This window comes from Cariama cristata, unplaced genomic scaffold, assembly GCF_000690535.1.
Source record: "Cariama cristata isolate BGI_N322 unplaced genomic scaffold, ASM69053v1 scaffold8076, whole genome shotgun sequence".
Lineage (NCBI taxonomy): Eukaryota > Metazoa > Chordata > Aves > Cariamiformes > Cariamidae > Cariama > Cariama cristata.
The window spans coordinates 54,240-76,533 of NW_009620327.1; the positions used below are offsets into that span (position 1 = coordinate 54,240).

Here is a 22,294-nt window from a genome sequence, read left to right on the forward strand (position 1 = left end):
AAAAAATAAGTAGTTTTGTTTCAATATAGTACCAGACTCTGTCACTTGGAATGCACAATATGGAAATGCTCGCTGCCTACGGCAATCAATATGCTTTCAATATTTTAGTCCAAGTTCCTATCCTATTCTTTAAATTACACAGCTCATAAGCAGAGTATCTTCAGTAACAATTCCTTTCATGTAATGCCAGCTGGGTGACACAATGGAAAAATGCCATATGGCCACTTCATGAAAAGTAAAGCATTCACAGTGTTTCCACAGCAGGAAAGAGTTAGCAGCCTGATATCAATCCTGCTACAAACTAGTCCCACAGCAGGCCCAGCATCCCTCTGAAGAAAATCACGTTATACTGTAAAGGCATTTCAGGAAGAAAGTGCACAGAGGCAGGCGGCACTATCACCTTCTCCAGCCTGCTTCCCGAAGGGGGAGTTGTAGCATCCTTCATTACAAGATAAGCCCTCTAAAGAGTACCAGGGATCCCAGCAGACACAGAACATTGGGAAATAAAGGCTGGCCATCTATGACCTGCCATTTGATTCCACACTGCTGGAATGCCTAAAGCCTTGTGGTTCAAACCATCCCAGTAACATAGCGATAATGGCTCTCTACAAAAGGAAAATTAAGAAGTAGTTCCCCAAACACTTGTTCACACTTCAACTGCAATGCACATTGCTAGCTGCAACTTCAGAGCAGGGAAGAGTGATCCAACTTCTCTGGACTATTAGGGAACAGCCCTGATCCATCCAGCCTCTTCCTTGACCATACGAAAGTGGTAGGAGAAGCATAAATACATGCATTTTCAAAATCCCCACTGGATTCCTATTGTACTATGATTACATACATTTCCTCACTAGAAGGCGATTAACTAGGGAGCAGATTTTCTTAATGACATGTAAGAAGAGGAGAAAAGGAAAAGGGGAAGAAATGACACAAGACAGCGTATGACTCTGCACATGCTTCACACTATCATTACAGAGTGGAAAACACATCGACAATGATTAAGTAACATTCGGAGGAAGGGGAAAGCTATTTCAATATGTGTCCCTAGCCCCAAATAGAGGGATGCCCTGTGATGACCCATTTACTCCTCCTGCTCTAGCTCCACCCTCAGAGCATCTAATTCCCATCCCTTCCAAATCAGAACTAACCACCCACCATCCTTCCTGAGCCCACAACCCAGCTCTTACCTCCAAATAGAAACCATCTATCCTGTTAATTGGTCCTGGAGTTTTCTGCTCTAATCTCACAGTGCTGGCATTCATCCAGAGCTTCAACACAACGCTCCCCAACATTGAAACCTCTGTCATCCCATCCCCTCCACCACCTGCCCCAGGTGACCACACCTTCACCTGCCTGCAGACCCAAAGCTTCAGTTTTTGTTTCCAGCAGGAGATTTCAGAAACCCAAGGAGAAGCTGCCATTTTCAATAGTCTACCCAGCAGAACCCCCACACCATGGAGTGGGGGCAAGGAAAAGGAGATTTAATACAAACAGAAGACACATGGCAGCCCCATTTAAAGTGACAACATTTTAGAAGAATAAATCTCCCAAGAGCTTCTGAAAAGACCTGAAAGTGCTCTCAATAACACCATTCCACTTGTCAAGCAAGACAAAGAGAGGGGCCTGGGAGGATGTCTTGGAGAACACCATCCTTGGGATCAAGATAAAAGCCAGGAAGCAGGTATGACTCATACTGCTGCTCGGCTGGTGAAAGGCTGAAGAGGACTTTGCAAATTCTGTACATCAGCATGGATCACAAAGTTTTTCAGCTGAATTTCACTCACTGTGTATTCTGCATGTTTTTTCCCATACCATTTCATCCACTTTCTGAACTCTCTGTCCATCGTCTAGAAGAGGAAGGAAAAACAAAACCACCTATTAGGACATCTTGTGTTACCAGTTACATCACAGTAAAAGGAGATGCAGCTCTAACAGTGTTCATTGACCCCCAAGACTTTTTGTTTGGTTGGGTTGGGTTTTTTTGCCATTAACACTCAAAGGATAGGCAGACAGACAGCTACTGTAGTTTAGTTTCCTTAAAAAAAATAATGCTTCATCAGGGCCAAGTCAAAGCTGGCATCTTCTTCTCTTCCCCCCTTTTCATCAAAGTTCCATGTTATAAGGAAGGCAATCTGAGTTGACACTGCTTAACACTAAAAATGATGCAACCTTGAGTAGCTACTGCATTGTGGTACATAATCCCACAGCAAGTAGGAGGCACTGAATGCAGCCCAGTCAAAGCCCAGATAGAAAAGGAACAAACGGGATAAAGATAGGTCTGTTAGGGTGAATGAAAAAGCAGAAAGCGGCATGCAAAGCATTCTAACAGCAAACAGAAGGAGCATCACGCTTGCTGGAGCAACCGGGAAGAATGCTTCAAACTACATCTAAACAGACTAGGGCTGCAGAGGATGGAAGGCTGCTGCTACCCAACCAGGTAGCTGGCTTAGTTTTCCATTGCCCAAATATAGGAGAAAAGAACCAAAACTCCCATACATCAAGATAGCTCGGGGCCTTACAAATACGCACCTCCACATTTACAAAATCTTGTCCCCATCTACATAAATTGACAATATGCAGCACAGATCATTACTTCAGAGTGGCACTGAGGGTCCAGCTATACCTATACCACACATTTGAAAATGAAACTCAAGTGTCTTGGAAAACAGAAAAACCTCCCCATCTTTAGGACTTGACTCCACAAATGAAGGGCCCAAATTTGGAGGTTGCAGGGAAAGGAGATAAGGCAGAGAAGCATAGCAGGAATTCTGGCTTCAATGACAACTTGGAGATGGTAGAAACCTCCATCAGCAAGTCAGTGAAACAGCATGTGACAGATCTGTTTATGTTTCAGAAGCACCCCAAAGCTCAGTAGGACAACTCATAAAAATCTTCACTATTTTCATATGCTGAATGAACTTATATTTTCAATTTTTATTCTTCTTTTTTTAAGACAACTTCATTAAAAAACCCATAACATTCCTCCTCTTTAGCTGAAGCTTTTCAAAGTCATCTGCATAAATTATCACAGTAACCAGAGATGTGTTGCCACAGCCAATCTTAACTAGAAACTTAATCCAATCCCTTCCACAAATGTTTGTTAGAGAAGGGGAGGAAAACTGGTCCATTAGACACAGCACAAGGCAGATCAGCTGTACACAGGCAGCTTCACACATTCTGATGCTGCAGCAGCTGTTTAGTTGCTAAATCTGACAGGACACTGTCTGTAATCAGAAGAATAATGCAGTATATTTTGTTCATCCAGTAATCTTATGAAATACTGGTTACTTCTGAAACTGAAGGTACCCCATGAGTTAATACTTCCAATACTCAATTTGTGGGTAATTTTTTTGTTTGCTAAACATTTTCACTAAAGCCTTGTGTTTGCACAATGCATGAAGGGGTATTAGTGAAAGTGAGAATTTAACCTTCCCTCTTTAACGCTGATCTTTAAGCTTACTGTTGAACACAGATGGCAGTCCAGGCCTTGCAAGTGACTCCCTAATGAAACCAGAATGCTCACGCAAAGGGATTTCAAAGAGCGCTCCAGTTGGAAATTTCCATGGGGTCATGGCAGGGGAAAAAAAAAAAATGGATTTTTAGGTCCTTGTCTGATCCTCTTCACCACTGTGTTTATGCATGTTTGCCCGCACCACTGGAAAGGAGGATCAAGGATTTTATTTTTTTTTTCCCCCCACTTCTCTTCATAAGGTATAATTTTCTAGCCTGTACAGACTGAGTCAGCTTGTTTTAACAATATGGAGGGATAAGTTTCTGTTCAGTCTACTGAAGAAAGTAAACTTCTTATGGTAAGGCATGACTAACCTTTATTGTTTGCTTGTAGCTCATTTGCCTTCCAGGTTTGCCTTGGAACTGATTATCTTTGTGTGTCCCCATTGGCACAGAATTAGAAGAAGTGCAAAGCAAACTGCCTGCCTGACTAAACATTATGGTTTTCTTATTATAAAACTTCATTTAGGTGCCTACTAAGCAGTTATTAACCAGATACCCAACAGAAGCCTTATCAATTAGCTTACAACAATTTAATAACTAAGCTGAACTTCAGCTTTTGAACACCAAAAAGGGGCATCACTACTGTAAGTAGAAACATAGCCTTTAAAACCTCTAAGAACTATTTCTTTGGTGAATTCATTCTCAGATTTGCTTAATGCTATGGTCTCTGGAAGCCCTGTATTAGAGCCATTTCAGACACAGGACGATTGCAGGTGTTTAGGTAAAGCTTACACTGCATTTCCTTTCGAATAGGATCTATGCCATTACTGTTAAAACAGCTTTACATCTCCTGGTTCTGAAATCACTCCAGAAACATGCTAATGCTCCTTCTGTGCACTCCACAAGCACCGCTAGCAAACGACTAGACATACACTTCTTTCCCCAAGCATGCCGTGTGCCAGGTCATACTGACCAGAGAAGCAAAAGTAACCAGGACTGAAACTCTGTTTTTCTTCCCATGCAGCACTTAATAGCAATCCTGAATCACTGAGTTAGCCTTCAAATAAGGCATATACACACAACTTGCTTCAAAAAGACCTCACCTCAGCATATTTGGCTGGAATATCAGCTTTCTCCACACCGTAGTGATGTTTGCAGTTTGTGGCTGCAGCCACTTGAAGCACCACCTGACCCACACCTGCAGGAAAGAAAAAACAAACCTGAGAAGAAGTTTCAGTAGAAAACCACGGCAAGGGGAGATAAGCCCTTTTAGAGCAAAGGCCAACAGCAGAAATGCAGGTAATCTGTGGGACTAGGCTTCAGTTACATTTTCAACTCCCAGTTGCATCTGACAGTTTCCACATGAACTCCATCTCTCAACTGAAAAGCAGATTCAAGGCAACGTGCATTACTAAAGTCAGTCCCATGTCCCTACAAGATTTGAAATACTAAGAACCTGGTTTCAGTAAAGAGAGTTTACATCCTACCTAGAAGGTAAGCAGTGCAATTTCACTTTTCTTACAGGAAAGAATTTCTAGTATCATAGTTTTGAGATTTACATTTTTCAATACATTGAGCACTTTTTATGATAATAGCATAAGACTACAACATTCACAGCAATGTTCATATTGATAATTATTAATGGCTACTTTTATTAAATATTACAGGTTCCTTTTCATAAATTCACACGTTTCAGAATAGCTGCATTTTAATTTTTTTTGTCCACAAATTTTACATGCATTCCATCAAATCTACAGGTTTTACATAGTAATTCACTATTTAATTAAGTAATTGAACAAACAGACAAAACCTACCACATCCAAAAAGAAATACTTGTTGTTGGTCACGTACCCTCACCATTAATTCAAAGATTGTCCAAAATGTTTGTCATTGTGCTGCATTTCATCGTGAAAACCAGTGTAAATATTGCTGGACTAATTCTGAAAACATTGAAAGCTTATTCCTATATGAGCTACTATAGAATATTACTTTAGAAAATATTAGGGTTCAACACTCAACATTTCAGAAACAACCACTATGCTGACAAGACTAAGTATTACTTAAAAATGCATGAACTTCCCATCACTCCAAATTCTACTTGCATCAGATGCTACCAGCAGTAATTAGCTGCCATTTCTACACCTTGCCTAAACGCATTCCCTCTCCTCCATCCCAGCTTATGTTAAAAAGAAAAAAGAAAAAATATTCCTTAGATTTCCCTCTGTATGAGCGACCCACATTTTGCACACACTAGAGCAATGTCATTCCACATTTCTTAAAAGTGGTCACTTCACATTTTCTTAAAACATCCAATATTCATCAATAGTACATTGATGCACCACTTTTTGTCTGACTAATACAAAATGCACTCTTGTTTCACCAGTGCACTTAATCATTCTGCAGATGACCACATGGGAAACCAGAGTAAATCTAAGAGGATAGCCCATTTGCACAGAAAACATATTGCTGTTTTCCATTTCATTGGCTGCCGGCAGGAAGCGGCACTGGTAATTGAAGGGGTGGAACTCCTGCATTTAAACCATTACCACTATAATGTTGTCTGGCACAATGAGAACCGTAGTGCTGACAGGAGGGGGGGGTGTTGTTGGATTTTTTTTGGTTGTTTTTTGAATTTTTTTGCCAATTCCCATTTTGCATACACATGCACATTTTATACACGTGCAAATACGGATGTACAAATTTCTGCATGGAGGAGAAGGTGGACAATCAAAGATCTGAGGCAGAACTGTTTCGCTATTTCTTATTTATGAAGAGCAAGGAGAACAAAGAGTAAAAGGACGATCAAGAACACACTGCATTGTCAGATATCACATGATACAGGATAAGAAGTTACTCGTCTTTCTTTGGCTTTTCTTTCTGCAAGAACTTAACTGCTTTGTAATTTCAGTTTGCCTAACGATGATGCATACCTCCATAAATTCCTCCCTGCGATGAGCCACAGATTCCTGGCATCTCATGCAAAACTAACAAGAACAGCCACAGCATCCTGGTGGGGGTTTAGCCCTGCTGTTCAGCCACTGCTGTATGCATGTAGTTATTGGAACAGCACTAAATTTACTGATAGAAATAATATGCTATGACAGTGTTTTCATTTACACTGCACTCAATACTGCATTGATTACAGTTTACAAAAAGTTCACTCCTTCAGTACAAACTCAACAACTATGTTCTGGTTTCAATTGTTTCAGTGCTCCAAACATTAAAAGTCAAAGGCTTCTGCATTTAAATGATTCCTTTCATATAGGTCATTTAGACTGTGAATTTTTCTACTGTTGGTCAATCTCCAACATTCAAGTGGGGAGGTTAGTAATAAATACCTGATTTTATTTCTGATGATAGCAGGTAAAAGTATCTAACATTTGAGCCTGCAGCACTACAGGACTTCAGATATGATCTTCTTAAACCTTCCTGAACAAATAATTGTGAGCATCTATGGCAATTTTTTTCTTCCAGACAGAAAACAGTTTGTCAGATCTGATGCCTTTCTAAATGCCTCATCTGAACATAAGTCATTGAAACAGGAAATTTCAGACACAAGTCCCACTGAGGGAGGAATTGGGGGGTAAAAAAACAAACAAACAAACAAACCAAAACCTAAATAAACAAATAGATCAATAAATCACTGAAGATCCCTGGCCAGAAATATGTTAAGTTTTGGGGGGAATGGCAGTCCTGTTGTATTTAAATTTAAAATATATTTGGTTTCTAACAACCGAATGTTTTTTAAAGTATTTTTCCCAAGAAGTCCTGTATCATACCAGCAACAAAACCAAAACATATTCCATTTAAAACTTTACAACCCATCCAGTGAAAAGGGATATTCTTATTACTCCTTTCCTGCTCTGAACCAGATTTTAGCAGCAAAAAGAAAATCATCTTCTTACTCAGTATATCTCTTCCACATATGTTTGAGTCATATCTGGTTTCTTCACCAACTAGAAACATCTATTTCCTTTTAAAACTCTAACCTGCTCACGAGATGCAGTTGTAGGTTGTAAGCTAGATTTTGTGGGGTCTCACAAGGCAGCTGTTAAAGCTAACTACAAAGGGTTTTTTGACACACAGAAAAGTATGTCAGAGGAAAAACACTGCTTAATTTTCAGATTCCACACCAATTGTTTCAGGCTGGCATGGGAAGGGTCAAGAAGTCACATTTTCAGGTATGAAGGGATAAACTGAATCCACTGAAAACAGATTAAACCTTAGAAATGGAACTGCTATTGTTATTTTTCAAGCATAGTTTTTAATATTGTTTCTTCTTTATAAGTGTATCCACCAACAGCAACAGAAACCAAGAGTTGTCTGTAACAAGGCTTTATTGCACTTGTAGGCCGACATTTCACTAACACCACAGGGAAGAATGTCTGGGATGTCTGTTTGCTCTATTTAATCTTGCCATAAAAAGCAAAAGCATCATTGGGGATTATCTAGAAAAGGTGCTTATCCTGTAACACAATCCTTAGTCCTGGTTTACTTTCCAATATGAATTTCACTTTTTTTTTTTTTTTAAGGAAAAAACAGCAAGCAAAAAGAGAAACTGAAGTTATTGGTCACTTACCACTGCCCAAGTCAACAAACAAATCATCCTCAGTCATTTTAATTTCATCTATCATTTGGGCCACTAAGTCAAAGGAAGTTTCTCCGTAAACCTCTGGGGAAAAGGGCTCATAGTTGTTAAGTTTCTCTGGATCAGTCACCGAGTGGTTATATACTTGCTGCAGGATGTGCCGGAGGAGCCCGTTGGAGGGACGAGTGTTCAGTTTCATCGGTTGGGTGGTTCCCTTCCACTAAAGGTAAAGAGCAGGAAGAAGATATGAACCCAACGTGGGGAGAAGCAAATGTCACCAAAACAAGGCTGCACTGGCATAACGTAGACATGAGAGAAATTCCCTCCCATCCCCTCTGTTGCAAGCAAGTCTGCAGGTGCTCTGTAAAGATAAACCAGAAATTACACAACACCAATTGCTCTATACTTTGCCTCACCTCAACTAATAGGTAATTTCAAATACGCCTGCTGGAAATAGGTGGTAAAGGGGAAATTAAATAGATGTAAAAAATCAATAGGCAACGTAAAGCTTAATACTGAATATAGTTGGAGTAGGTGTAAAAGTTTGTTCCTTCATTTTTTATTTACTGATCACCACTGAACTGCTGTTGACCATACTGTCAACCTAAGAGCACTTTCATTTTCTTTCAGGGACTGTAGGATGGGAGAGATCATATGTACTCAAGCAGGGAGTGGCAGGAAAGAGATGGAAATCAAGCTTCCTTTCTTCTTCGGAAAAAAACCTGTTGTAGACAAAGGATGTTAAGTTTTTAAAATGTTTACCTCTCCCTTTGACAAGGAAAAACAGACCAAAAAAAGGACAACTCCAATATCTCTCCTAAACATTCCTCTGTTCGATACTCAGATGGCAAGAAGAAAATGAAACCAATCAGGTTTGCCATTTCGGACAGCAATTGCAAACACTGAAGTTTCAAAATTTTAGCTATCAACCAACATACATATGAAGACAACTGAATTCAATCAATCACAAATTTTAGGGAGTTGTAGGCCCACAAAGTGAAGGAAAGCCTGACAAAAAGTCTTGTTGCCATAATACTGCACACTTCAATTCGCACAAGCACAGCAGAGAAAATCCGCCTATATTTTCAAAATTAAACAGAACAATAGCATTAATTCATTGTTAATGTTTTGCTTCCTCCAGTTCAACCTTTTATAGCGGTAAGAGAACCAAAAAACTTGTTAAATTGGTCTGAAAAGAGATTACATTCTAGTTTTGTCAGCTGAATTGAGTGGCAAGCAAGGAAATTCCTAAACCGTGGATCACTTTCACAATACACAGGAGAGTTCATATGGATTATTTAAGTACTCATAAGCCAAAGATTTCCCCGTGGAAAAGTAAATCTATATGATAATCCCTGTGAAACATCTACACACTAAATGCAGAGAAACCTCTTCTTCCCCCTAAAGGTAACTCAACTATTTCAAAGTGCCAAAATAACGGTGCCAGAAGTGTGTGCTAAAGAGTAACAGTTTACAAATCTGCAGTTTGGGGGGAAAAAAATTGATGTTTTTTTTTTTCCTTCATTTCTTCCTGTAAGAATGCCCCTCCAATACTAACTCCTTGACTGCTCAGTTGCGATCAAGAAAATCAGGTTTAATATCAGCCTTTTTAAGTCTCCAAAAGAATGGAAGCACTGAATACTGGTGATGCAACTAGACTAACACATACAATCCAGCACTAAGTCAGTCACTGCTTTCTGGATATTATTCACCAGATGTGAATTCAAACCAGCCAGATAAACCCAATGGCGTGTAAAAAAGGTAAATACATACCAACTGATGAATGCTATCAATGGCTCGGTTGTACTTGTCACAAAGCCTCTGCATGCTTTCAAAGCTACGTGGGGAGAAAGAACGCAGGGTCAGTTAAGAACAGAGCACTCCAAAAGGCAGGTTTGAAGGTACAACCTTGTGCTTTATTGACATCGTACATACTGTAAATAGGTGGCTATTTAGGGTTCGTTTCTTGCAGAATGTGCAGTACATACACAGCTTTAGGACTTTGCATACAGTTTCCTTTAAAAAAATTCCCCAGTAGACCAGGAGTACATGACAAATAGTATTAGTTTCTTTAATTAATGGAAAAAGGACTGAACTCAAAGTATGACTTATTAGGAAGTTTTGTATTCTCATAGTCCATTACTACTTTTCCATATTCTCAGCTGCACAGAAATTTAATACATCTGTAAATTTATCTCTTTTGTTCCATCATCTCTCCATGATAATCAGTCCTGAGACAAGTAGATACTTCTCTAAAAATTAACTCTGGGACTGAAAATGCAGACAGACCCAAGACACAATCTAAAATTTCACCCATAAGAAAAACATACTGATTGCTTCATGGGTTGGTTGGGATTACAGTCAATTCAGGGAGATGCCTTAATGATAGAAGCCGAGAGGATTAAATAAATTCATCTCAGTCCAGGGAAGAAAAGATATTACTAGGAACATCATCCATTATGTAATCAGACCCACAAAGCAACAGGAAAAAAAAACAAAACAAAACAATACAAGGAGTTACAGGAGTAAGATAATTAAATTATGGCCATTCCCAAATCTGGAAAGGGGCAGAGGGACCAAGGGACATCAGAGGGCAGTGTCTCTTCAGTCTCTTGTGATCCTCATTACCGCTATGCTGGCTAGGACACCTCCCTGAGGAGTTCTGCCGACTTCCACTTCTAGCTTTCAGCTGCCCATGCTTATATTCACATTAAGACAAAGCAAGAGGCTGAAATGGGTTTTTGTCTGCATAGCGCATGCATGTCTATAATCCACTGCTTTTCATTCATATCCATGTGTCAGTCAGTCTGCTGCAAGTAATTTTTCTGACGAATTTTTTCCAAAGGAAGTAAAAAGACTAAAACGATTACCAAAATTGCAGGTTTATGACTTCCTTGGAAAACTGCAGTAAGGTAAGCAGGGTGTGACTTTTGGGAACAGATGGGTTTCTCTTTTTTTCGGTATTGCTGCCAACCACACTGATGCTACCCAGTTAAACATGCCCAGTGAGGATGCCAGAACTACAAAAGTTACAGCATTGCAGTTGCTGTGATTAATCCACAAATCCAAATTAATGGATTTGATGACAAGGAATGCTCAACCTCGATTTCTCCTTTTGAATTTTTCAGGAGGAAGAGAGGGACAAACAAGTCTTGCAATGAAACAATTAAAACGAAATTAAGAGAGAAGGAAGCAATCAATACCTCAAGCAGATCACAATACAAGTATCTGCTGCTCAGGACAATAGCCAGTGCTTAATTAGAGTGACGCAGTTTCATCTGTAAACCTCATTCTAAAAGTTCAGTCATGCTGTGGACTTGAACAAATTCAGTCTTTCCCACAAAAGCAACTAAGGAGGTTTTTGTGAACTGCAGCTTGAGGGTCATCTCTTTTTCCAGTCTAGAAGAGCCAAGTCAATACACAGAACCTCAGCCCTCTCCATAGATACACCGCCAGTTAGAATCTGCCTCTCCCAGCCTCAAGGTGAATGCCACAAACTATACATTCATTTTAAGCTGTTTGTGGAATAAGTATTCACATGTAACTACAAGCATCTTAAAATTACTTTTAACTCCCCAGGAGGTCAGTATTAACACTTTGGCTCTTAATTTAGCCCCTCTACCCAAACAGCATCCCACTTGCACTGAATCCTAAGGAGAGGAGGGATGGGGAAAGTTAACCTCCCAGTCACGGCAGGCGGAGGACACAGCACTGACAGACAGCTCTGGCATGCCACTTTCTAAACAGGAATTCTTGGTTACTACAAAAGTAGAAACTTCAGTGCCATTCAGATTCCTAACACTGGACACAATCCAACAGCGCAGATACCGATCATTGTTTTGGAGTGAGTAATTCCAAAGTACACCAGAGCTCAACTTTCTGCTGTGTGGAGTTTCCAATTATGTCCTTAATCCAACAGCCTTTGCCAATATTGCTGTTACACATTTCCTACCAAAATAACTCTGCAGAATCTGAAGCCAGTTCTAAAAGAAAACTTCGGTTCTTAGCATCTAAGAATAACCAGTAACAAACTGATTCACTATAAACTGTGCTGGCCTGTCCTCCTGGTGAGGAAAAAAAATACATATATATATTCCTCTCACCTTTTTGTATCATAGTCAATTAAAACATAGTTTTCCATAGCAAGCTTGAGATCTGGGATTTCTTCACAGACCCACCTGGAACAAGAGAAAAAAAAATAATGGATAAAAACATCTCCAACTAAGTATAAGGCAGTCTGTCTCAATTCTAGACTAGCATTGCTATATGTTAAGATAGAATACTGCAGCAGACCTGAAAGATCACAATATTGTTTAGGAGTAAGGCAGCCATCACAAAATGCTAATTGGAAAGCTGCAATAGTTCGCATTTGTATTGAATAAACAGTAAGGTGCCTGTAGACATTAGCAGTAGTATAAAGCTCTTGAAATGGCACAACTTCAAAACGAGCTGATAAACGTATTCAATGCATCTAAAAATACTTAAAGCCATGGCTGATGCTAATCTAACATAAGATGTAATGCAGAAGTGCAATATTTCAAACGAATGTTGATACTGTAACAACCTTCGATAAACCTGAATGTGGAGAAGACATTTCCTACAGCACCATCCATTCATTGCAAGGACATTCTCCTCTGTGTAGTGCTCTGAACTGCTCTTACACCTTACATGACCCAACCCAAAACAGATTTTCAAAAGCTATTTTGATAAAAGATCCCTTTTACATGCTGAGTTAACAAAGCCCCATTTGTTGTTGCCATTAGAAATGGAAAGCGCGCACCCACTTGCAGTGCGTCTGACAATGGCATCTCACAGAAGAGGAGATCTTCACTCTTGGAATGCAGGAAGATTAATTACTTTCAAAGACAACTTAAAAGCCACATAAGCTTTGTGTGTGCAAAGCTTTCCTCCAAAAGCGTCAAAATGGGAAAGCACTATCATCATCAAAAAACCTCAGAGTATGTCACAGGATGCATTCCAACAGGAACAGCAGAGTTTCTTCTTCATGCACCTTGATGCATACTTCACTATTAAAATGGTGAAAAAATAAAAAAATAGAGATCCAACAGTTCTGCTTCCTTCTGGCTGATTCACACTTATCAAATAAATATGCAGGCAAGTAAAAACCAGAACTTCTACATCTATGGCTGACTCTCTTCTGACTAATATCTCCCACCGCCCTAAAAATGTTAGGGCTCTGATGTCTGCAATTGTTTTTCTCTTAAATTACGGGAATGGGCAGTCAACAGCTGTCTACCACTGGCTTGAAGAGACAAATACTTCTTTGCATTCTTTTACCCACCACTTTCATAACCACATTGCAGTTACTTTGCACAAGGCAGGCAAAGGCAGCATGGAAGCCTTCTAACACACTGTATTCACTGCAATCATGCTTAAAACACAGTTGTGAAACATCACTTTGGCCAATTGCTTTCTGACGCAGCTTTCCGCTTGGCTTCAGCTAGTGTAGCACAGAAAGCACAAGCACCGATGACTTCAGCAATCACTTTCAGCACCACGTCTGTTTAAATCCCTTCAGAAAGGGTTTTCTCAATAATCATACTGACAAATGACGCCACAAGTTCCCAAGGCACAGAATCCTATCAACATCAGTACAAGTGACCTGGAAGGAGCAGTGGCACTGCATTTGTGTCAAGGTTTTGTAGTTAGAAAAATTTCTTCAGAAGAAAAATTCTCAACTCTAGCGCCTAGCCCCATTACACATTCTCTCCCACCACAGACCATAGGGAAATGCTGATTTCATGTATAAGTGATATTATGAACACTACCATGCAAGTACTTAGCACTCACATTCACACTGGGAGCAAACAAGGCCTTTTCCTAGGCCATATGTGACTGACCAAATTTCAAGCTCAGGTGGCTATGCAGATAAAACACCATTCTTTGTACCTCACCTATATCTGCACCATCCAACCATTAAAGCCTGCAGCAGATACAGCCCTCGGACAAGGCAAGCCTGTATGGTAAGCATCTAAAACAGTTAACAAGAACAGCTTTTAAACAATCTAATGCGGGTAACACATTAACATCCCTCAGATGTTTGGGGAATTTGTGTTAGCACTTAATAAAAGTTGTTCTACAGCAAGTCACCTCCTAATCTTGCTGAAATAACAAGCAGCCATGTCATAACCATTGCCTGTGTTGGGAAATGCTCAGACTTCCTGCTCTTCGTATTTGTCTTACACCTTCGTCCTCCCATTTTCCCCCACATTGGTCCAACTCTAATCAGCAAAATTAAGAGCAATGCTAATAAGGACATCATTCCCAAATAATGCAAATACTAACAATCCTGCAACATCACAGCAACAACGGGAAAGGGAGTGGGTGAGGAAGAGGATATGCAAGACCAGAACTAAACACGTCATGCCAATGATGTCTTCCTAACCTTGCTTTTCTAAAGATCAAATACAGACTGCCATAAGCACCAAAGCCAAATATCACTACTAATTTTTAATTCTGTTCAAAAGATAATAGAATAGGGCAAGTTAAAACAAAGACTGTTTGACAGGGAGATTTGTATTGCAACAACATCAATTCAGCTTAGAAAATAATTTAGAGCTGCTAAAATATAACTGCCGCCCTCCTTTATATCTTGTCCGAAGACATCCATTCACTGAGATGCAGTAAGACACAGGAAAGGGTTCGAGCCACATCCGTGTTGAACACTTACCGAATTGTCTCAATAATTTCGTGAGCAGCATCATGGTGTTTGTCCTGAAATAAGAAGAAAAGAAGAGATGTTTTCAAAGAGACATCAGGTGTGCTGTTTGTCTGAAGATTACAGGAATCACAATCTTTTTCAGAATAGAGGTGGCAAGCATACTACCAAAGGAGTCTTTGATTGCCACCCATGCCATTAAACCCATCAAAATGAGTCCTCTAAGAAAAAAAAAAAGCCCCAAGGAAATACATTTTTCAAGTTTCTATGGACTAGCAGAAGATTTACATGAAGGAACTGTCATTCTACTTATTTCTTTGTCATTTCCTGAAATCAGGAATTGTGTAGCTGATACCCTTGAGGATTATTGCTATGCAGTAGGTACTTGACTGCAAGTTCCACAATGAACAGCTGATTTCATCGACCTAGCATCTGGTAAATGCTCACATCTCCATATGGGCAGTAAGATTCTAGCACAGTGAATGACTTTCTAAAATAAAGCATCAAATAAACAGTAGGAGTAGGTATCAGTGTAGAAAAAAAAAAAATCTCAGAGTACACACACAAAAAAAAGGAGTCCTGAATATGCAGACCTTTTCATGAACTGAAAAACAAAACACACATGCACAAAACACATTAAAACTTGTGCATTACAAGTATACACTAGACTGAGGCACAGATGTTTGTTGCCTTTAATTTGGGAGTTTATTCAGGAACAACAGAAGCACAAGTGAATTTAGCAAGCCATTCCAAATTCGTGCCAATAAAGCCCTTGGAGCTGCATGTATATGCTACAAAAAAATTCTATTTTAGGGCAGTACAGGAGTTCCTGTATATATTGTTGTATCCATCTTCTGAAGCCTTAGTTACCAGAGTCCATCTGCACAAAGCTGAGGTTATATTTAGACATTTGTTTCTTGAAGTGGCTTTGACCTTTTAATTAGGAGCCTAGTATCTAAGGACCTTCCAGAGCTAGAAATGTAAAGGCTCACTCACTCTCAAATAATTTCCCTTGTCTTCTGCTGTAGAAGTGTCATTTCTATAGAGTTACCAGGGGAAATTCTATAGCAAAGGGTAGGGACAGGCAACAGAAAGCAGAGGACTCGCGGCAGGGGAAGGAAGGGAATGGAAGAAGAGAAACACTAACGGACAGAAAATGGGTAGGATTATTTCTATTTCTTCAAGACACGGAAGGACATGATATAAGTCAAACAGAAAGTCTTTCCATCAGTATCACAGCTTTCATATTTGCACAAGGAGACGTTTCCCCTTGTATAATCAGGATCAGCCAGTCTTGTAGAAGTTCTCATTCCAAGAAACTTGTACACAGCCCTTTAGATACCTGGATAAAAATCTCATGACTCAGAGGGATAGAAAGAAAGGCAAAACATTTCCGAAGTCTGTTATATTAAAGGTACGAAGGAACATTTCCTATTTTACCAGGAAAAGTTTTTATTTTCAGAATGCAAAAAGTTAACCCCATATCTAGGAGTCACACGAGAGACTAATCAAAGAAAAACATATCAAAAAAGGAGAAACAGCCAACATAAAAGTAATCAGGACATTTGGGATCGAATACACAGTGGCCTAGAAGCTGAGTGTTACCTTGGTCATGTCTCCTAACATGCCGATGCCACACAAACACCCTGAACATCGAACGCCATGTGGAACAGATCTGGGGTTGTGCTTCCTCCACTCTATGCCGGTTGCACAGGGCCTCGACTGGGACAGCCCAAATCCGACAGAAACCAACAGCGCCAATAAACAGCCACTCAATTTAAGTTCAGAAATGTCAGCTAAGTAATTCTATTGATAAATCTTGGCCTCAAAAACAGGGAAGCAACTGAACTAAAATCTGCTCCTGACTCTCAGCGCACATATAAAAGAAGAAAAAGCATACAGGACGAGGTCTTTTCTTTCTTTTCATTTCTTATCTGCAAAGTATAAAAATAACCCAAGACAGTCAGCTCATCCATAAACATCCCCTATAAATTTTCACGTTTCACTATACGCACAATTATCACAGTAGAAGCCCCTTGGGCTGATCTAGCTCTTCCAGTAAACTGTGTTCCTGTATAGTAAGAATATGCTTTATCAACATAAGCACATTATACCGGAAAAGTGAATTCATGCTTATTCTGGCATAACCATTTTCTCTGAAGAAGTTATATTCTTCACTGATGGTTTTGGACAGTTTCAGTGCTAGCAGAACACACGGAGAAACCCCTTGTCCTACAGGTCTTCACAAAAATGCCCCTGTAAATGACGAAAAGTGTTTAATTAACAGATTCCTTTGTCTTGAGTTAAAAAGTAAAAAATAAATTAAAAAACCAAACCACAGCACACATCTACAGCTACAGATAATCCAATTTAAGCAAGTGGTTTTACTAACAACATCTCATGTGGAAACTCCAGCCAGAAGGAGCCTTTCTGGGTTTAATTTGTGTCATTATCTAGGAATAATGAAGTTGAAAACAGTTCCATATTTACTGCTGCTAAACTTCTCATACTGAAACATTTACCAAGTTTACTATACTCTATAACTAACTGAGTAGATGAGCTCTGAGTAGACAAGCTCTCAAGATCTCATGCAAGTCTCACAAACAAAATCAGAGATGATCTCCTAACATTTCTTCAAATCAGAGACGGCCATGGAAAATGGAGGAGGGAAGGGTGGGAAACAGATCTGAAGGAAATACAGAGCAGTTTCCCTTTCTTTAGAGAAACTTTTAGTCCTATTTCAACATTACAGTTGTAAGATTTAATAAGAATAGACATTAAACAGCACCAGTCATCACCTCTGTATTCATGCAATTGTTTATGACACTGATAGTCTTCAGCAAGTCAAAAGGCACGTTGAATAGAAACCTCACCAAAACGACACGTGAGCCCGGTGCAGCAGCTTTAACCCAGATCCTTTTACAGAGCCGGTGGATGAACACTGAAACCAGCAGGTTGGGAGGGACTGACGGCAATTCTTGACGGCTCTGCTGCAATCAGAGCAGTCTGACAAACCTTACACCCAGCTCAGCCAACAGTCAGCCCAGCACACTCGAAGATGGCCTGAAGCTTCTCAAATTCAGACATGTTTTTGGTTTGGTTTGGTTTTGGTTTTTTCCTTTTTTTCAGGCTGCAGTGACCCATGACCAACACCAGCATGCCAGCTACACCTCTAGTGCAGGCACGTTATACAAGCACGTCGTGTTATACTTTGGCAAACAGTCACCCGTGAGAGCACAGCTTTATGCTGCATCTGCATCCGTACTTGCAATGCTTTGTCAGTAAAATATCCTGATAAAGAGCCTCCTAAAACAGACTGGCTATCAATCATGAAATACACGGTGCAGAAGCCTTTTGGACGAGTCTCAAGCAGCATATCTGTTCTGTTCGCAGTCACGAGATGATGGCACAGTACTCTCTGTCATGAAGAGGAGTTCCATTCACCCTCCGACTCTCCTCCAAGCTGTTCTCCCTCCCTCCTCCCCTACACGTTGATGTGAAGCATACTACGTGCTGCTCGTTGGCCTGGCTGTACTTCTGCAATGTTCTTATATTTATGTAGTTTGAGAGGCCCCGCGGAATCTTCTGAGCCACATAAATGGAAGCTATTTCATGAGACAAGACCTTATCTCTTTAATGTGGTCTATGCACCAAATATTTAAAGTAAAAAGTTGCAGTCTATAGTAATTATTGAGAATGCCCAAAGCTATTCATAACAAGTTTATTAAAAAAAAAAAACTAAACACACATTAAAAGTTAGTTATTGCAGTCAATTCTCCCCAGCTTAACTCTGTAATAAAGAGTTCTTATTTTCAACCTAAACGTGCAATTTAAAATTGAAATGTGAGCTCCCAGAGAAAAGTCAATAGTTTTTGCCAAGACACTTCATTGGAAAAATAATGGAAAGAAAGTACTTTTGAAAAAGTCACTTGTAAAAGAGCCCAATTTTCTATGGAAAACAGTGGAGAACAGTTTCAGCCAGCATGACCAAAGTGTCGCAGTTGCGATTCTTAGAACAGATTTCTCCATCCACACGTTACTACAACTCTAATCACACGAGTTAGGAGTTTGAAGCCAGAAACACACCCACTGCTATTACTTTTAGTACACTGGTGCCCAGAAGCCCTACCAAGCATGCATGACTCCTGCTTACAAACCATGCCAAGCAGACAGAGTCCTCCTACAGAAATCCACAAGCTGCATTAGCCGTTTTGCCCTTTAGGACATGGAGATTAGGCCATAGAACAATTTTTAAGAGTTTGATCTTTCCCTTCATCTCTTCTCCAAAAGTTTCCCATCCTGATTGTTCTCAGTTAGGACCTCTTCCTGCAGTTTAGGCTCAGCTCTGATCACAGGAGGGGAAAAAAAAGAGAAGAAAAAAAAGGATAATGAATGTTTCTGCATGCTTCAATGCTCGAGTCAGCCAGCCCTCTTTGTACAAGATATTTTGTATCTTGCAGATATGAGAAGCCCCACACGTGGTTTTAAACGCCAAGTAAGACAGTGCTCAAAAGCTCTTTCCAAGTACATATTATCATGCAATCATTATCATTTTCTATAATCATATAGTCTTTTTTTTTTTTAAATTTAGGTTAACAAAAAGTCATCAATATGATCAGAACTTAAGTCCTCAGTAGTAATCAAAGCTATTATTCTAACATCTACATAAGTAAAGGATCCCAAATCATACTATGCATCATACGAACAGTACCAGACACATTTCAGTTATCCATACGTAACTTTGTTCTATGAAGTACTAAATTTCTAATAAAAACAGCTGAATCAGAAGTTTTTGCAGAACACTACAAGAGCAAGGTAAAGTGAAAATTACAATTTGTTACATTTTTTTGTCACAAGCCAGCTGTTATGAAGGGTTGTAATTCACACTGAAAACAAAGCACTACACACTCTTACAGCAGGTGTGGCTGTTTTGGTTACATTATTTTTTCAAGTTAACATCCCTTAGGATATCTTAGTGGTATTATTTTGATATAATTCTGTATTCCAGTATTGTATCCTAGACTCACGGGTGTATTTGTACGGGACTAGTTATCTCTCAGTGCAACAATTCATACTCTAAGTGAATCTCTAACCTAAAGCAACAGATTTAAACATTGTATGTTTCTTCCTCAAACACAAAGAATGTGTTCAATTAAATTGGGCAGCCATCATTGCCTGAAGCAAGGAACAATGCCCTAGTGCCCCTCCAAATTTACGTCTTTTTATATTTAGGCCCTTCTTACGAAACTATGCTTATCTCCAAGGATAAGTATAAGTTGGGGCTTGGAGGTGAATATTGTATTTTTCCAAACTTTGTTTCCCCACATGCAAAGTGGGATCCTTGTGAGATCTGATCAGTCTACACAGTAACAGTAGCAAAAAGCCCAAACCTGCAAACTTGAGAGCAGAAGAAATGGTTTGAAAATCTGGATGAGGTCTGGAAAAAAAGAAACACAGCTCACAGGCCTTCAATCAGTAGGTCTCAAAAGCACCATACACAGAACTTTAAGACCCCTTATCTACTCTTCATAGATAGGAATATTTTTGTGCTTAGCTCTGACTGCCCAAGACTAAACTGTCCCACAACAAAAGCATTTCTTACTTTTGCAGAGTCAGTTTGGTGTTTGACTCACTAGACCACAATTCCTCCCCCAAAAATCAAGCTAGGTGACTAAAGCAGCTCTTCAGAAACGCGCAAACAAGCTGTGGTCAAGCATTTGCAAAGCAGGAGGAAAAGCTCTCCTACAAGCTTTTCACCAGATGAATCCAAACGATTCAGAGAAAACAAAACCTCAAACAAGCTAGTTACAAATAAATCAATGGCAACACTCATGTACCTTTTAGTGATTGTCTTTAGATACCATTTTACTTCCACACTTCAAACATGTAACACTGACTCCCACGTACTAAACATTGACTCCACTCATGTATTAACAGATTTGCCAAATTCTGATCTGCACATGATCTACTTCACTTGCAAAACAAAAGAGGTCAGTCTCGCTAGCCCCTGGGTTTAAAGAACAGCTCGGTCGCCTGTAGTAGCAGCTCTCTCCCCAGGCAGTGGTCCATAAATCCAAAGGAGAGGATGTTACAGCTGGAGACAAGATGGTTAGCAGAGATCAAAAAGATGGATTAGGAAAAGCCAATCAATCTTGCAGAAGGCTAGTGGGACAAGTGCCTTTTTAATGTCCCCTAGGTTTCCTCCATCTGTGGAGGATGATAAGCATTTCTCTAGACACCAAGAAAGGCAATGTGAGCTACTACAGCTGCAGCTTCCCCGCAGGAAACAGGAAAGCATCCAGCATTCTGCGTGGCACACAGATGCCCTCTCAAACCACTGCCTTCAGCCCGTCAAAGTTTGCATTCCTCCTCCCTCAGGGTTTAACTTCATTTACACCTCATCTAGAAAGATTCACCACTACAGCTTCTATGTCGAGAGCATGTCCATATTCAATACACCTGCAAATACTGGTTGACAAGAGCCTATGAAAGGCTGAAACCAAAGTATTTCCAGCTGCTACAGCAGCAAGGTGCTGCCTGCAGGCCAGTTGAACAAAAGGAAAGATCTCAAGCTCCGCAGTCCCACCAGACAGTGCCTTCAATCACATTGTATTTTAAGGTCTTTGCCTCATGCTCAAATGCAAGTTACACTCTGAGTAAGGAAAAGGGAAAGTCTGCTCTGTGCAATATTTCATATTGTATAGCTAGACTTCATTTAACATTACCAGATTTTACCCCAAATCAAGACTGCATCATTTAGCTTCCACAGCAACAACCAAAGCACAAGTTTTCTTATCAAGTGAGAGGAGGACCAAAAGTCGTCTTTGAAGCATCCAGTTACTGTTGTTCCCTTCATCAAGAAAGTACAAGGACATTCACAAGTGTGTGTGTGTGTATATATATATATATATAAGTACATATAAAGAGATCTCCTGCAGAAAACAGCCTGTGTCCGTTCTTTTCCTCCCAGCCTCAGAGAAGCAGTGAGGGAAGCAAGAGCTACCAAGACTGCATTTTGAAACCCATCTCCCACACAGCAAGAGAGCAGACAAGTTTGATGCAGTTTCAGTAGTTAGTACGTTTACTGTCACATAAAACTAAATTGAAAACATGGAGGGCACGATGGCCTCCTTAATGGCTACATAAAGACTTTTTTTTAAAGTTTGGCACGAGTACAGGTGATCCAGAATTTGCAGACAAGACAGTTGCAGACCTGGTTGCAATAGGGACTCACTTTCATTGCAGCTACCTAAATCACAATAAAACCATTTTGCCTTTCCAAACAGCAATTCCAACTGTTGCTACGGACACCGCACAAATGCAAGAGGGACCGGTTCCCATGATAGTGGGTAGGAGGGGCTGTATAAATACATTAACATGCAGTCACTCTGCAGGAGTGTCTAAGGCAGCATCCACATGGGACAGTTAACAGCAGGATGACCTACTGGCTTTAGTCTGCATAAACCAGACATACATAAGCAGTAGTTCCATTATGCAAAAAGACAGTCTAGTTTAAAAAAATCCAAAATGTTTATATTGGAATATATAGGGGAATGCAACTATTTCGGTAAAAC

At 39.9% G+C, this 22,294-nt stretch overlaps 1 protein-coding gene across 1 annotated transcript in view; it reads right to left on the reverse strand.

Annotated features, from left to right (window-relative positions):
* Positions 1 to 22,294, reverse strand: part of DOT1L (DOT1-like histone H3K79 methyltransferase) — a 61,540-nt gene that overhangs the window by 34,834 nt on the left and 4,412 nt on the right. Inside the window, exons 3-8 of the mRNA XM_009701580.1 lie at positions 14,733 to 14,776; positions 12,145 to 12,219; positions 9,815 to 9,878; positions 8,033 to 8,261; positions 4,557 to 4,651; positions 1,785 to 1,847 (exon numbers count right to left, since the gene is read on the reverse strand). Coding sequence (XP_009699882.1) covers positions 1,785 to 1,847; positions 4,557 to 4,651; positions 8,033 to 8,261; positions 9,815 to 9,878; positions 12,145 to 12,219; positions 14,733 to 14,776 — 570 coding nt within the window. The remainder of the gene's footprint in view (positions 1 to 1,784; positions 1,848 to 4,556; positions 4,652 to 8,032; positions 8,262 to 9,814; positions 9,879 to 12,144; positions 12,220 to 14,732; positions 14,777 to 22,294) is intronic.